Raw genomic sequence first — 15,150 nt, 5'->3', positions numbered from 1 at the left:
GTCAGTTTTCTTCTAGTCCAAGAGTCTTATTCAATATCTTACCTTCATATGAATGTAAGCCCAAAGTAATTGTTGGGTCTAACTCCTAATGAGTCACCAGCGTCAAGAGATGGAATTGAATCTGGAATCCCGTCTCATCCCAAATTCCAGGTTGTGCTATCGGGAAGTTCAGCTGGGCTCTTCCCTGAATTCCGTCCGCTGGAACAACCCGGCTAGCGCCGTTTGGTTGCAAACACCAGTCTTCACCGGCATCCGAAGCCGCTCCGACGTGTGCGTTGGCCCTTTTTACCCCAGTGGAAATCGCAATGAGGCATGGGCTAAACCCGCAACGGTCCCGAGACGGCCAAAAAGTAAGCCGCACGCGGGTGGCATTTAGCAGCGTCCAGTCATGCAAAATGCAATTGCAACATCTGGATGCTGTGGTCGCATCATACCAGTCATCCGGCAACTCGACCACTCACCTCTCGCGAACGTCGAATCGGCCCCTCCCCGGCATCCATCAGAGAGCAAAAGACGGATGCATCTTCAGTGCCTGCCTGGCCGGGGTCTACTGGGAACTCCGTTACCATTCGTGCGCAATCGATCCACTTCGTCGGCGGTGCCCCCCATGTTCTGCCGTATCTAATCAGTTCTTTGCGAGTACACCGTACGTACTCGTCCAGAACTCTTCGCCTTCGATTTAACATATCTTTTTTTTTCTGGGGTTCATTGAATCTCTTCTTTCTTCTTTGCCAGCTTGGTTTCATTCCTTCGTTTGATACTCGGAGCAAACAAAAGAGGGTCCCGACGTCGCTAGCATCGCTCTAGCTCATCCTTTACGAAGTAATTCCATCCATGACGTGCTCGTGACAGCTTCACTCAGTCGAATCCACTCAACTGCAGACGCGAACCGACGAGACGGGAACGAAGTGACATTCTCGTCACCTCAGCGCCCTTCGCGCTCGGCGCATCGCAGACCTCAACGTCCGCGATGACGGACCTTTTCTTCGAGAGGGCCTTTGCGCTCGCTGCGACAGCCAAGTCTCGTTCCCAGAGCTTCCTGGCCACTGTTCAGAGGTGCGTTCCTAGTCACGACTTTGGCATGGTTCCAGAGCCAGCTCTTTCTTTCACAGATTGCAACAGCTATCTGTGTTCAGCTGTCTGCCGGGGCTCATTGCGCATTTGTAGTTTGGTCAAATACACCATTTCTTATTCTCGAAACGCGGCGTCTCAGCTGTGATGATCCAAATTAGAGTGAGAATGTACACTGACAACCCCGCAGTCGCGAAGAATTGGCATGGATCGAAGATGTATCCCAGTTCGCCGAGTCGGGCTATCCTCAAATCTTCATCCTCGCCGTCTCAGTTCTATGGACCGTCACACGCCTTTTCCACCGCCGCGCAAAGCCCTCGTCACCCGAGTATCGCGCCGCCGCCATCAAATGGCCTTGGGAGCTATGCGCCCAGCTTTTCCACGCCTCGGCGCTGGCGTTCCTCGCGCTTGCTGGTGCCAGGGGACAGACGCCCCGGCTTAACGTTCTCGTTGTTGGGTACGCCTTCTTGCTTGGTCTCCTGAGACTCATCAACGACTTGCACTGGCGCCATATTGCGCTGCACCAGGTCAACTTCGTTCTATCGACCGAGCTTATCATCTTGGCCGCGGCATCTGCCCTTCCGTGCATCGAGGCCGCGACGGAATGCGCGATCGCCACGCCTGTGAGAGGAGGACTTGCAAGTCTGGCCGTAGCTGCCGTCATTGCCATTTCCACCCCAAGAGAATGGGTGCCCCCGGCCCTCAAGTACGATATCCCGGAAGGCTACGAGACCAACGAACCTGCGCCGGAGGAGACTTGTAGCTGGGCCAACTACTACATGACATTCGAATGGCTGACCCCGTTGGTGTGGAAAGGCACCCGTAGAGAGATCACCGTGGATGACCTTCCACGACTGCCCTGGTACGACGAGCCGCTTCTTCTACTCGAAAAGATCAAGGAAGCTCGCGTCAAAGGTAAGACGACGATTCGGACGCTCTTTTTGCTGCTGCGAAAAGAGATCACTCTCATGTCGTGCTACATCAGCACGGCGTATGCTGCTGAGTTGATCTCCCCTTACGCCCTATATCAGCTGCTCTCTTATCTTGCCGACCCTCAAGGCTCCATCATCCGCCCCTGGGTATGGCTCTTTCTCATGTTCACCGGGCCGCTTTCTCGCTCGGTACTCTTCCAGCAGTACGTCTTCACATCGACTCGTCTGGTCGTACGTCTGAGATCCGCCTTGACCCAAGAGCTTTACCACCGCGCCATTACTTCCATGGAACTTGAGGACGATATTTTCGCGCCGAAGGGAGAGGACGAGAAGAAGAAAGATGGAGAGACTCGGCGATCGACTCCCGCTGGACGTTTAGCCAACTTGATGGCTGCAGACGTACAAGCAATTTTCGGAGCCCGAGATATCATCATGGTTTCAATGGGTGTCTCTACGGGAACCGTAATTGGTTTTGTGGGACTGTACAGAATGCTGGGGTGGCCCGCTCTCGTCGGTTCGGCCATCCTGCTGTTCGCCGCGCCCATGACTATCGTCGTTGCCCGGCTGATGGCTTTGGCCACCCGGAAAGCTAGGAGAGCCCAGGATTCCCGAATCTCGCTAGTGTCTGAATATTTGGCGTCGATCCGAGCCGTCAAGTACTTTGCATGGGAGGACGCCATCATCAAAACGATCGAGGAAACCCGAGGAAACGAACAGCGTGACCTATGGCGTGTATCGCTTATCTACGTCACTCTTAATCAGATCACTGCCCTCATGCCCTACATCGCAATGATCACGATGTTCACGCTCTACGTGGGAGTTCTGGGACAGCCTCTGACGGCCGCCACCGCTTTCACCACAACTTTCCTTGTCAAGACTATCCGCCGCAACGTAACACAGCTGGGTTTTATGTCGAGGAATATCACCAACGCCATGATCGCCATTGGACGTCTAGATAAGTACTTTGAAACTACTACGCCGTTGGAACAGTACCCGGAAGGCATACTCCAGATTCAGGGAGCGACGTTCAGGAGGCACAAGACTGCCACATTTCTTCTCAAGGACATCTCCATTGACTTCGTTGAGGGCGGCCTCAACGTCGTTTCTGGTGTCAGCGGAAGTGGCAAGACAACTTTGCTCCTGGCAATCCTTGGAGAAACTGTGAAGGAGAGCGGCTCGATCACGCGGCCTAAGGATGTTGCATTCGCTTCCCAAACCTCGTGGTTACAAAACGACACCATCAAGGAGAACATCCTCTTCAACAGCACTTACGAAAAAGTGCGCTACGACAACGTCATCAACGCTTGCTGCTTGCCAGTAGACCTAAGGGAACTGGAACACGGAGAGCAGACTGTCGTAGGCGAGAACGGATCCTCACTCTCTGGAGGCCAAAAGGCTCGTGTGGCTCTGGCCAGGGCGCTTTACTCGAAAGCTCCCCTGCTTCTCCTCGACGACGTCTTCTCGGCCCTTGACGCCAAGACGTCAGCTTTGCTCTGGGAACGCTGTTTCTGCTCTGACTTGCTCAAAGGACGGACGGTTGTTCTGGTGGCTCAGCAGCCTTGGGTTGCGGAACAAGCTGACATCGCCGTGACCCTCGAGGACGGCGAGATCAAGAACGTGGAGCAGAACCTTGGCATTGTTCGTCAGCCAGTAGCTGTCGCGAAAGACATCGAAGTTGAGGAGGGTACCTCGGATTCTTCCGATACCGAAGTCGAGACACAAACAGACCCGTTAAACGACAGGACCAAAGTCGCCGACGATAAGAAAACTCAGGATGTGGTGGCTCAGGAGATGAAGAGCAGCGGCAAGAGCGGCCGTCTGATGTGTAAGTGGCCCACCATTGCCACACGAAGTGCAAGCTAATTATGTCACAGTCTTCAAGTATATGATCTACTTTGGCGGTCCGTGGTATGCCCTGTTCTGCCTGTTCATGATGCTGCTATCGCAAATCGCAGTCATGGCAGGATCACTCTGGCTTTCCGTCTGGGTTGAAGCCTACAGCAGCAAAGTCGCCGTCGATATCGCCTTCTACCTCGGAATCTACGCCGCCATCACCGTGGCCGAGTCCGTCATCTACGCAGGGGTATTCCTGGTCTTTGAGAATGGCGCCTGGCACGCCGCCCGCAAGCTGCACAACGACTTCATCCGCGCCGTGATGCGCGTGTCTCTCTCTTGGTACAAGAAGACCCCTGTCGGGCGCATCATCAACCGGTTCTCTAGCGACATGTCGTCCCTCGACTTGACCGTCAGCCCTCAGCTCCGAGCCTTCCTCGAAAGCAGTATGGCGTTGATCATCAGGATCTTCGCCATCAGCTCCATCCTCCCAGTCTTTATGCTGCCGGCCGCCGTCACCTGCTTCCTTGGCATCATCATTGGTGAGATGTACACCCGCACCGCGGTTACCATCAAGCGCCTCGTGGCCTCGGCTCAATCGCCCATCTTCACCCAGTTTGCCGACACTTTGTCTGGGTTAGCTGTCATCCGTGCCAGGAGTGGCATGTCTGATCAATTTGGCCACAATCTGGCTGACAAGTTGCGCGTGTGGTCTCGCGCGGCGGAGGCGAACTTCAACTGCAACCGCTGGGTAGCCATGCGAGTGGACGTCGTCACGGCTTTGGTGGGGCTGAGCGCCGGTATCATCGCCGTCTCCAAGGCCGGCGTCGTCGCTGCTGGTCTCGTTGGCTTCTCCCTCAACAATGCAACGGGTTTGAGTCAGACTATCTTGATGTTGGTGCGCAGCATGAACGATCTTGAGATTGAGCTGCAAAGCGTGAGTTTCCCATCGTACTAAAACTGGTTGTTTACTTACAGAGTAGTTTGGCCGCATCAAGGAATACGCTGGACTTGAGCCTGAGGAGAAGTCGGACGAGTCGTATCCTGAAGAGGGCGAGTACACCGACGAGCCCACGCATACTATCCCGAAGAACTGGCCGGCGACGGGCGAGATCGAGTTCCGCAATGTCACGATTCGATACGACGAGAATGGACCGAACATTCTCACGGATGTCAATCTCAAGTTCAAGGCAGGGGAGAGAGTCGCTATCATTGGTCGTACAGGTAGCGGCAAATCGACTGTATGTCAATCATCCTTTCACCGCTTCGATGTCGCTAACAATGACACAGCTGGTCCTGTCCCTCCTGCGCTTCACCCACATCGTTTCAGGCCAAATCCTCTACGACGGCATCGACATCACCAGGATCCCGCGCCGCCGCCTGCGTGAGGCCCTAACCATTATTCCCCAAGAAGCCGTCCTCTTCAACGGCACCCTGCGCTCCAATCTAGACCCAACCGGCGAGATCGCCCCGCCAATCCTCGAAAAAGCCCTCGAATCCTGCCAGGGCATCGCCTCGTTCCAGTACCATTCCGAATCCGACACCGACGACGCCGCCGCGGCCGCCGCGTCACCCGATACATCCACCCTCGCACTCACGACGACCGTCAACGCAAAGGGCGAGAACTTCTCCCACGGCCAACGCCAGGTCCTCTCGCTCTGCCGCGCGCTGGTGAGGGGCAGCCGGCTGATGCTCCTCGACGAGGCGACGGCGAGTATGGACTACGAGACGGACCGCGGCATCCAGGCCGTGCTGAGACGGGAGGTCGACCAGGACCGCACGCTCGTCACGATTGCGCACCGGCTGAGGACCATCGCGGACTACGACACCGTCGTGGTCATGGGCGCGGGACGGGTGGTCGAGGCGGGACGGCCTGGGGATTTGTATAGACGCAAGGGCGTGTTTTATGATATGGTGTATCATAGTGGTGAGAAGGATGATCTGGAGGCGCTTTTTGCGGCCGAGAGGGAGTGAGGGAGTGATTTATGAGCGTGCATATGGCTTTCATAGATTGTTATGACGATGCGCTATAGAGAGAGCGCTTAGAGGGCTTCATAGATTGCGCCCCGTAGCTTGTGGCATTTGCTAGTAATTGAAGAGCATTGAAGACATGCCAATCTTATGTGACATGGGATCTGGTAGCTGAACACATGGTAAGCGACGTGAAGCAGTCTCCAAGGACTCGAATCATGGCAGATATCAGACCACGCTGGCGAGGTAGACCTTGCCAAGGGGGGACAATTAAAAGCCATGAAGTCACACGAAGATCTTACTTAGCCTGAACGTCAGCCGTAATGCTCTCTTGCTCCTTGGTAGCAGAAGTGTCGACCAATGAGAAAGAAAATTAGCGCTTGTAAAAGCCCTTTCCGTGATTTGAAAGCCCAGCCCAGCTCTTCATATCATCCATCTCAACTTCTGGTGGCAAGAGGGTGTGACACGCCCGAAACAGCAGCGATGACAACCGTGATATCGAGTGTAATTCAACGGCCTTTCATGTATCGACCCATGATTCCTTGACTTCAATGATTCTAGATTGGGCGAACGGCATTGGCCAAGTTCTAACTTATCCTCACTTATTCTCAGCCTAAGCTTGCAGTCGCAACCACAGGGTTTTATGTATTACCGGCTACGTCTTTCGCATAGCAGGGGACAATGTAGATCTTCATTCTCGAAAAAGAACTTGTCTAGCCCGGTATGGAAATTGTGTTGAAGAATGATCCATAGGCTTTTGTTATCGCCCAGCACACACATCGACGAGCATCTGTCTATCTTGGATATTTCTGTGATAAATTATCATAATTAGTAGGAGTTGGACTTTTTGGTTTCATATTTCGAACTCCGGACACCTGCTCATTGCAGATGTCGGGAGCATGTTGTCCGTCCCCTTTCAGTTCAGGTATGTCTTATGAAATGAGAGGCAGGATTCAATACGAAAGACTTTCACATGAGCTTAAATCAAACTCTTCATCTGCCCCGTATTCCATTCGGTTAGGTACTTCAACGAGGATGGTGAAAAACGGAGACGGCTGTTTTCCGGGGATATGCCGCTCCTATACATGCAGATAAGTACTATCCCCTGAATTCTTGACGGTTTCACCACTCGGAAATCGTCTTAATGAAGTTGGGCCTCTGCCAACATATCGTCGTTTCATGTCAATCACTTCTGCTTCTCGTTGGAACACGCATAAGATGCTTGTGGTTCATGAATAACTTACAGGAGTCCGGGCAAAGGAATTACACGGCTGTGAATAAGCTTGAGACGGAAGGGAGTTATCTGGTGAGCTGAGGCAAGCCAGACGTGAAGATGCAAGTTACCCGGTTACTACCATCTAAGTTTTACTTCTAAATTGTAGCTTACAGTAGTAAAACATAACACAAGTACTCTATCTAGTAGCAGATCGTAGTAACTGTTATGAATGGATGCCATAATTAAGAAGTTAATCTAGTCTTCTTGAAATTTCGAATGACGATAGCTTTACTCCCAAGATTCTAGCCTCTCTCCGAATTAGAGGTGAGTTATGGCATTATATTAAATAGTACTAGTTCGTGTCTTCCGGGTTCCTAGCCACGTTGATAGGCGTGGTCGAAGTTTTCCTCTGATCCTGACCATCATTTTATTCCGTGCTGCCTCCCATCCCGCCTTGATTCTCAAAACGTCTGCCTCTGATGTCGCTATCCCTCTTGACGTCCCTGCCTTCCTACGTACCTTCTTACTCAACTTCGTCGCCTCCAGTGCTGCGTCCAATTCTGCCTTCCTTCTCAACATCTTCGCCTCCCATTCTGCTTTCCATCTCAACTGCTTCGTCGCCCACTCTGCTTCGCTTCCTAGCTCGACTGCGTGCGTGCGTGCCTCGTGTAGCATATCCAGTGCTTCGGGCGGTGTCAATCTCGTCGCCTGGAGGCGTGTCTCCAAGAACATATCGACTGCCGTGGGTGGAATCGGGTGCTGTGCCACCTCTCTGAGCAACTGCATCAATGCCCCGCCAGGGCTTGAAAGCAGCTCTGCATCGCGTACCGCAAGCATGAGTAAAGCTTGTAAACAAAGACGTGCGTCGTTCCCGGCGGCATGTAGACAGTAGGGACTGAAAGGGATCTGCAGTTTTTGGAGCAACCTTTTCAGGCTGAGGGTGCGTTTCAACTGTAGAGGAAACATAGCCATACTGTGTGTGAAGATGGTGTAGAGTGATCGATCCACAAAGTTGGGATCAATTTGCTGGATGGCTTTCAAGTCGTTCTCGCTCCCGTGTACCACAAGAACGATGTCCCGATCAGCATCAATGAGACTTGCAAGTCTCGGCTTCAGTTCCTCAATCGTACCAGACTCCGCAGTTCCGAACAAGAACCAATCCCGGGCCCATTCACAGTACTCGGCTGTCCCCGTCGCAAATTGATAGGAAGTAATGAGGTGGCTGCAGTCTTTGACTTTGAATCTTGAAGTAGAAAGTGCTTCTTTGAGATCTCGAGTGTCTAATATCGAGAGTCCAAAGTTAAGTTGTTGATTTGTAAGTATCTTGCCGTTTTGGAGCGTGTCGACGTCAAGTCCGACAAACAAAAAGTCTTTCATTTCCGAGTCTGACAGCTTAGTTCCAGGCCGTCTCAACCCAAACTTAGGTGGACGGGTCTTGACGCCGCCACCATATCCCAACAGCTGTCGGAGAACAATGTTCTCGGATTTCAAGGTGTCGGGAGGCTCAGTGAGTGATCTAGAACGAGAAGCATTGAACCTGAAAGCCACGGGCACGTCGTCCACGTCAGCTGGTCGCGAAGGCGAACTCTTCCGCGTTCGATCTTGCTGTTGCTCGAGGGTTGTCTCTGAAAGATCTTCTTCGGTTTGGACGACTCGCGATCGACGTCTTTTCCCGGCTCGGACTGACGGGTGCGTTGAGGCGTATGTTCTTGCATGCGCGAAAGCTTTCAGTTGCACGGCTGTCTGGTTGCCCCAGAGCGCGCCGAAACCATGGAGTCGCAACATGGGGGATTCATTCGGACGCGCGCGTAGCCGTATCGCTGGCAATACGCAGCAGAAGTCGCGTTGATGGGCGACTGCTACGTAGAGATAGGTGTGGATCTGAAAATCTGTAGGTCGGGAAGGTCGCGTTCCCCTGTCACCGCCCCGAGATTCTGCCGCTATTGCCACATTACAGGGCTATCCCGACACAGCATCCGCCAGTGATCTTACACTGTCACAAACAACCTGCCGCAACGAAGGCCATATTCAACTCCTGCTGCGGCTTATTCGCTGGTATAATATTGTGTGCTGGTAGTTCTCAGATCTACACAGTATTTGCAATATTTTTTTTTTGTATCGTGGCCGATTTCGATCGCCAGGACAAGCATAGTTCATTCAGTGACAGTATTGACGACGTTCGACAGGATCGATCTGTTGGCGCATTCCTTCCAAAGGGCCGTGGCAACTTCACATCAGGATTTTCATGTCAGAGGATTTTCAGTTATGACGTAAAGATCTGTACTATGTCGAGATTGCTTTGACGATAACTTTCATTCATTGAGCATTGATGATGGCCAACACCCTGAATACGCGAGAAAAGACGACGTATGTCGACGAAGCCCAACAGATGTGGGCTCTTTTCCAAAGCGTTGTCCACCACATACAAATCACGAGTTACCAACATAAGCGTATGACACTCAAAATTCTCAGATGTCCATGATGAAGCCGAAGCGCTGAATCATGCGATGGGCTATATAAATTCGATAAGGCTGTATATTTATATCGAAGTGCTTGGGGCGATATTTCACCCTCAAGCCTAGAATACCCTCGGCCCCGGCCCCAAGTTTCGCGCAGAATGTGATCTTTTGATTTGAAATGGCTTAGCATATCTGTTTCGCCCGTGTGTGTTGTGAGCACACGTAACTTCTGATGTGGCAGCCTGGCGTCTCGATCATGTTGAATGTGCTTCGAGGACTAGAAGGGGCGTGATTCCAGCCGCCTAGGAAGTGAATTCGGCCGTCCGTGCGACCTTTCGCCTCCCAGTAAGTCGAGCTGCGAGGATATAAGATGCAGCCAGGTTCCAGTCCATCTCTCGCCAGCAGAAGCATACATCCAAAATTTGAGTCCAATCTAAGCTCTATGTGGGTATCCTAACATTGACGATGCTTGATCGAACAGATCCCCATCATCAGTGACGAAGTCGAGCCCATCTGGAGAAATCATCGTCGTCCAGAGTCCTCGTCCGCTGCATATTCACGAGAACCACGGTCACCCTGGACGCTGGTATGTCGGAGACCCGTGTTCGTAGCAATTACGTTGCAGGGCACACAATACCGTCCTGGTGTCAACAAACAGACCTTCGTTTTTGTCAGGCGATTCGAAAACCCACTGGCGTCATGTCTGTTGGCGGTTCAAGTCTCGGGCAAGCTGATACGGTAGACAATATATACACAAATTTTGTATCGAAACGAAAATCTTGATGAGGCAGAGAGGTTGTGTTATTTCACACAAGTATCGCCATAACGTTGAGCTCTACGAATACAGGCGTACTGGGTCATCGGGACTTGAAAGGTTCGGGGTTGCATCTCATTATGCCGTGGCTGGAGATGTCTCGGTCCACTATTAAAGCACTTAGATCAACCGGAATGCTTTCGATCTACCCAAGCGGAATTGTGTCGATTGACCATGTCAGGAATTCCTATCTGGTTCAAACGACAAGAAGCTCTCTATCATCTAAGAACACCAAACCTCATGGCCAGATAAACTGTCCAGACGTTCAGGCGACCGTTTCGTCACCTCTACCCCCTCCCGGTAGTCAAGTATTGGAGACCGAATACATCGACGATGGGAATAGGAACTGCGAAGGCTGCTGGTCAGAGTGATGTTCGTTGCAGCCGGCACCCGCGTGTCTAGGGCCATTGAGAGATCTCGAGTTTTGAGACGACTTGTAGCAACACGGTGTGACCTGGGCAGAGTGATGTTGAGACCGACAGATTCGATAACACTAGATGACTTTTTTATATTATACCAAGGGCCTACAAGATTGGATCCAGTATTATCAAGGTCTCATAACCTGTCCCCAGTTACATTCTCCGTGTCAGATCCGCTATTCAGCCAGCGGCAGAATTCGATGGAACAAGCCATAATATAGATATATATATAGAGAGCCACTTGAGATTATGTAAAACAGCTGCTTAGGTACAACATCATTCACCCGGCAGTCGAAATGAATTATTCGTGGCCCAAAATGACAACGGTTCGTGCCAGCCCTTTTCTTCAGGCACCATCACCAGGTCGCTCAGTAATACTCGCCTCAGAGCAACCTCAATGCCAAGCTGCAATCATCGCCAATCTCAAGGGTGTTCCTAACAAAGACCTCAAACTCCCCATTGATAAAAGCCCCAAACGCCCTGTTCTCCGGTGTGTCGGCGGCCGTGGGCCTGTTCAGCCGCAAAAACGTCTGACAGAAGTCGTGCCACAGGGTCACCTCCTCTTGGCTCGAATGGAACAGCTGGTGCGCGGCCGCACCGGCGTTCCTAAAACGGGTGACTAAGTCGTCGGCCGCGATTTCGTCGCTGTGAAGTAACGCGGCAGACTGGACGATGAGCCAGCAGACGCAGGACAACAACTCGGCGTGAGGAAGGTTGAAGACGTCGACGGAGGTGCAAACCCACTGCGGCCAGATCCCAGTGGACCTGCCATCCGTCATGAGGATGTGCCAGAGCGTGCCGAAGACCTCGATGTAGTCTTTCCAGAGCATCTGGTCCGGGGTCGGACGGGCGCTGGTGTCGGGGCGGTTCGTGCGGTAGGCGTCGCGAGAGACGTCGAATAGCGCTTTGTGGCACCAGGCGACGCACTGTTGCAGTGATCTGAGAGGTGACGGGCTGTCTTCTTGCAGATGCGAGCGGCTGGTTCCGTTGCGAGATTCGAAATCTTCCAGGAGGGTCTGCAGACGTTTCGCGTCGATTGGGTCGAGCAAGTGTTGGCGATGATTGAGGTCGAGATTGTCCAGGAGCGCATAGCCGACCATGTCGATGGATCCGTCTTGCTTCGCCAAGAAGGCTTTCCCCTCGTTGAGAATAGATAAAACGGCGTTCCTGATGTGTGATAGCATACCCTCCTCAAGGTGATCGTTCATCGAGTCGCACACGAGGACGTAAAGCAGGCAATAGAATGGCCAGTGACTGCTGCCGGGCTGGGGAAAGATGCACTCCTTTAATGACTTCATCGCGAAACGACACTGCTCATCGGTTTCGGCAGATCGAGCGATGGCAGTCATGGCGTGGAAGTCGTTCATGTTGAGCTTAGCGTTGACGTATTTGTTGAAGGCGCCCTTCCCATCGCACACGGCGAGCTGGGTGTTTGCGGCCTCGACCATGACAGGCGTCTGGCTTTGGTGTCCGCCGATACTGTCGGGAATTTCATGCGATTTGGAGCAAATGTCCTCATCGTGGCCGACGCCATCCTCGCTGCTGTCGTAGTCGTCGCTTTCGATGGAGGGTGAGCTAGCAGTACCCTCTTCTCCATCTCCAGTGCTGTACTTCCTGCAGTTCCAAAGGTTCAATCTGTAAACGAGCTGGCGTTTGCTAGAGCTGGGTGAGTCTTCGCCCGTCAAACGCGTGAGGCATTACCTACGTGACCTTGACACCGTACTCTTTCTGGAGATAGACGATCACATCTTGGAGAGTTTTGTTCATGTATTGCTCGCAAATGGTTTCTCTCTTCTCCTCCCACCATGCTGGCGACATTCGGTTGGCCCTCTGCTTTGCCATCAGGTGGTTTCAATGTTGCCCTAACCCAGACCAGAATGATGGCAAATGTCGCGAGGATCGTTGCCGATGACTGCTACCATCATTAAGAAAGATTTAAGGAGACCCGAATACAGGGCAAAATCGCACTGCCATGCGGCTCCTGGGCAGAGTGCCTCATTGTCAACCTGATGAGGCTCATTGCCTTGTAACACACAGGCTTGGTGGTTGCCTTACTGGCCGCGGACCAGATTGTAAAAAGCACAATTGGAATTTGTGAAGTCAGGACGCGTGGTACTTCACGCACCAATAAACGGCGAGAGATTTGGTAACTTGCAGTCAGCACTGCCGACCACCACTGAGCTTCATTGGGCAGGAATGAAAGTCGTCTTCGAGCCCAAACTTGCCAGTCAGAATAGACAAAACCGCAGTGGGGTCGCAGTCATTGAGCCACCCCCTCGCGTTCGATTTGACAATTCCATCCGAGAGAAATTCCAAAAGAATGACCTGCTTGCTTTCGGAGCAGAGGACCCCGTACACTCGCATAAAGATGACAGTCGGCGCAGGCTCTCGAGGCGAGCTTGAACCTCTTGGGACAGAGGAGAACACCGCATTTTCAGTTTCTTTTACTCTGCGCAAATCAAGTCTCATCCGTCAGTCGGCTCGGCCACCTGGCAGTTCAGAACGTTATACAGAAGAACGCAAGAGAGAATCTCGGGCCGATCCTAGAGGGTCGCCTTCCGGCGCAGACATGGAGTTCGCAGCCTTGACGTCCCAAAACGGATCGCCGGCGCCGCGGGGTCGGAGACCGACGTCTTACCGAGAGATGCCTGCATCTGAGGCAGCTCCGTCCTGGATACCATCAAACATTTCGGAGAACAGCTCAATAGGAAGAGGACAAGAACAAATGAATAGCTTTGACGGTCCTGCGATAGAGCTGTGGCATTCGGGTCTCGAAACAACATCAAAAGTGCCAGGCCAGAGGGCTGCAACTGCAAAGAGCTTGGCCAGGCTAAACGCGGCCGGTGATCTTTATTTCAAAGTAAGTCCACCACTTTGAGCAAACTTTTCAGGCACGTAACTAACGCTGGCCGAAGCAGTTATCTCACTCGAAGACACACAAACAAACACAAGGGAAGCGTGGCTCAAAACCGGCCAGGATTAGTGGGCAATGAGACCAAGGCTTTAGAGACAGGAGTTTAAGCAGATGCTTAGGAAAAGGAGTCCCGGTCGTAGAGAAAAAATCCATAGATGATACCATGTGTGCGAATAGTCAGAAGAAAAAGAATCACTTGAACGATCTCCTTGGCCGCCACATCTCCGGGAAGCCGTTGGGGCGCCGCATTCAAGCAGCGTTTCCTTCAATGAAATGTAATTAGCATAAGCCTTGGTTTCGTGGCAGGCAATCGGTAGTTGCCGCGAATTCTCTCGGGCGGTAGGATCGCGAATGCTGTCATCGGGACGTGAGGGGCAGAGCAGGCTCGGGTGTGCGAGGATGGAGCAGGTGACCGTGGCTGGCGTGTGCCCCGCATTTAGGCCAGAGGCCGGAGGAAAAGGTGCGGTGACGTGTGGAGGTAGCGGCCGGGTAGAGGTACCTCGTGTAGCGATGGGAGTCGTTGGCTTCGATGCCGGCCGCGTTCCATGTCGAAGCTGCAGGAGAAACGAGCTCTGGGGGTCGAGACTGGGTCTATAGAGTCCAGATCTATCTAACAGCCCCTATTATTTTGCAAACTATAACGTCTTTATCGCTAAGCGGCTATAAATAATATATAGGGTCAGGGACGTTATAGATATAGTACTTATTACTAAATTTAATAAGTAGCTAAAGGGTATAGTTATCTCTTAATATAGTATTAAGTATAGCCTTAATATTAAACCCTACTTTAAAGTTTACTATATAGTAGGATTAGTTTTAAGATATTTAAGTAGTACTTCTATAGTTATTTAGGTTATTTAGGAAGTACTACTTAAAGAAGATAATTTAGAATAAAAAAGAGAAGAGATAGAAACTACCCTCTTTCTATATATTATACTCTATTTATAAGAGATATATTTAAGACTATAATAGTTAAAGCTATTTATAATAAAAAGTATATATACCTATTAGATTTTAGTAATTTTTCTTTATATTAAACTAAAATAAATCTTTTTATATAAGTACTAAGTATAGTATTAAGTTTATTTATCTTATAGTTTACCTACCTTTTATTGCTAGGCCCTATAAGGGTTTGCCTGGCTATAAGTACCTCGGTCGAGACTGGGTCGGTCTGCCAAGAATAGAGCTTGTGGCATGAGACGTCCAGTGGGCCGATGATTGTTTCTTTTCTTTGAGCTTTGAGCAAAAATCACCCGCTCGCAGGAAGAAAAGAACGTCTCTAAATCAGTCCGCGTGGGTGGTCGTGTCAAGCTATCGAACTGTTTCTGCCTCGACAATGAGAAAGCGGTGTGTCAGGAAGTCGGGATCTGTAAGGTAAGGTAGTTGACCAAGTTAGATGGAGGTGCTGGCCGTGATGGTGTGCAGCGCTACCATAGCTTCCGCCCCCTCTCGCAGGGCGTGCCGTTCCATTGGAGAATTGGACGACGGGTGGGCAGCAGTGACTGAAGGCTATCCAGATGC

At 51.6% G+C, this 15,150-nt stretch overlaps 2 protein-coding genes across 2 annotated transcripts; one reads left to right on the top strand and one right to left on the bottom strand.

Moving 5' to 3' along the window:
• Nucleotides 1-970: 970 nt before the first annotated feature.
• On the top strand, nt 971-5,810 carry CkaCkLH20_00928 (ABC multidrug transporter; the record flags this gene model as incomplete). The annotated part of the gene is made up of 5 exons (XM_038883648.1): nt 971-1,056; nt 1,262-3,828; nt 3,878-4,773; nt 4,820-5,077; nt 5,127-5,810. 5 exons carry the CDS (start codon nt 971-973, stop codon nt 5,808-5,810), a joined length of 4,491 nt encoding a protein of 1,496 aa, XP_038751243.1.
• Nucleotides 5,811-11,098: 5,288 nt separating this feature from the next.
• Nucleotides 11,099-12,557, bottom strand: CkaCkLH20_00927 (uncharacterized protein; the record flags this gene model as incomplete). The annotated part of the gene is made up of 2 exons (XM_038883647.1): nt 11,099-12,371; nt 12,421-12,557. The coding sequence occupies 2 exons, from the start codon at nt 12,555-12,557 to the stop codon at nt 11,099-11,101; spliced, it is 1,410 nt and encodes a 469-aa protein (XP_038751242.1).
• Nucleotides 12,558-15,150: the final 2,593 nt, after the last annotated feature.

Source organism: Colletotrichum karsti (genome assembly GCF_011947395.1).
Source record: "Colletotrichum karsti strain CkLH20 chromosome Unknown Scaffold2, whole genome shotgun sequence".
Taxonomy (NCBI): domain Eukaryota; kingdom Fungi; phylum Ascomycota; class Sordariomycetes; order Glomerellales; family Glomerellaceae; genus Colletotrichum; species Colletotrichum karsti.
Note: the sequence above shows the minus strand (reverse complement) of the source record. Positions and strands in the feature narration are given on the sequence as shown.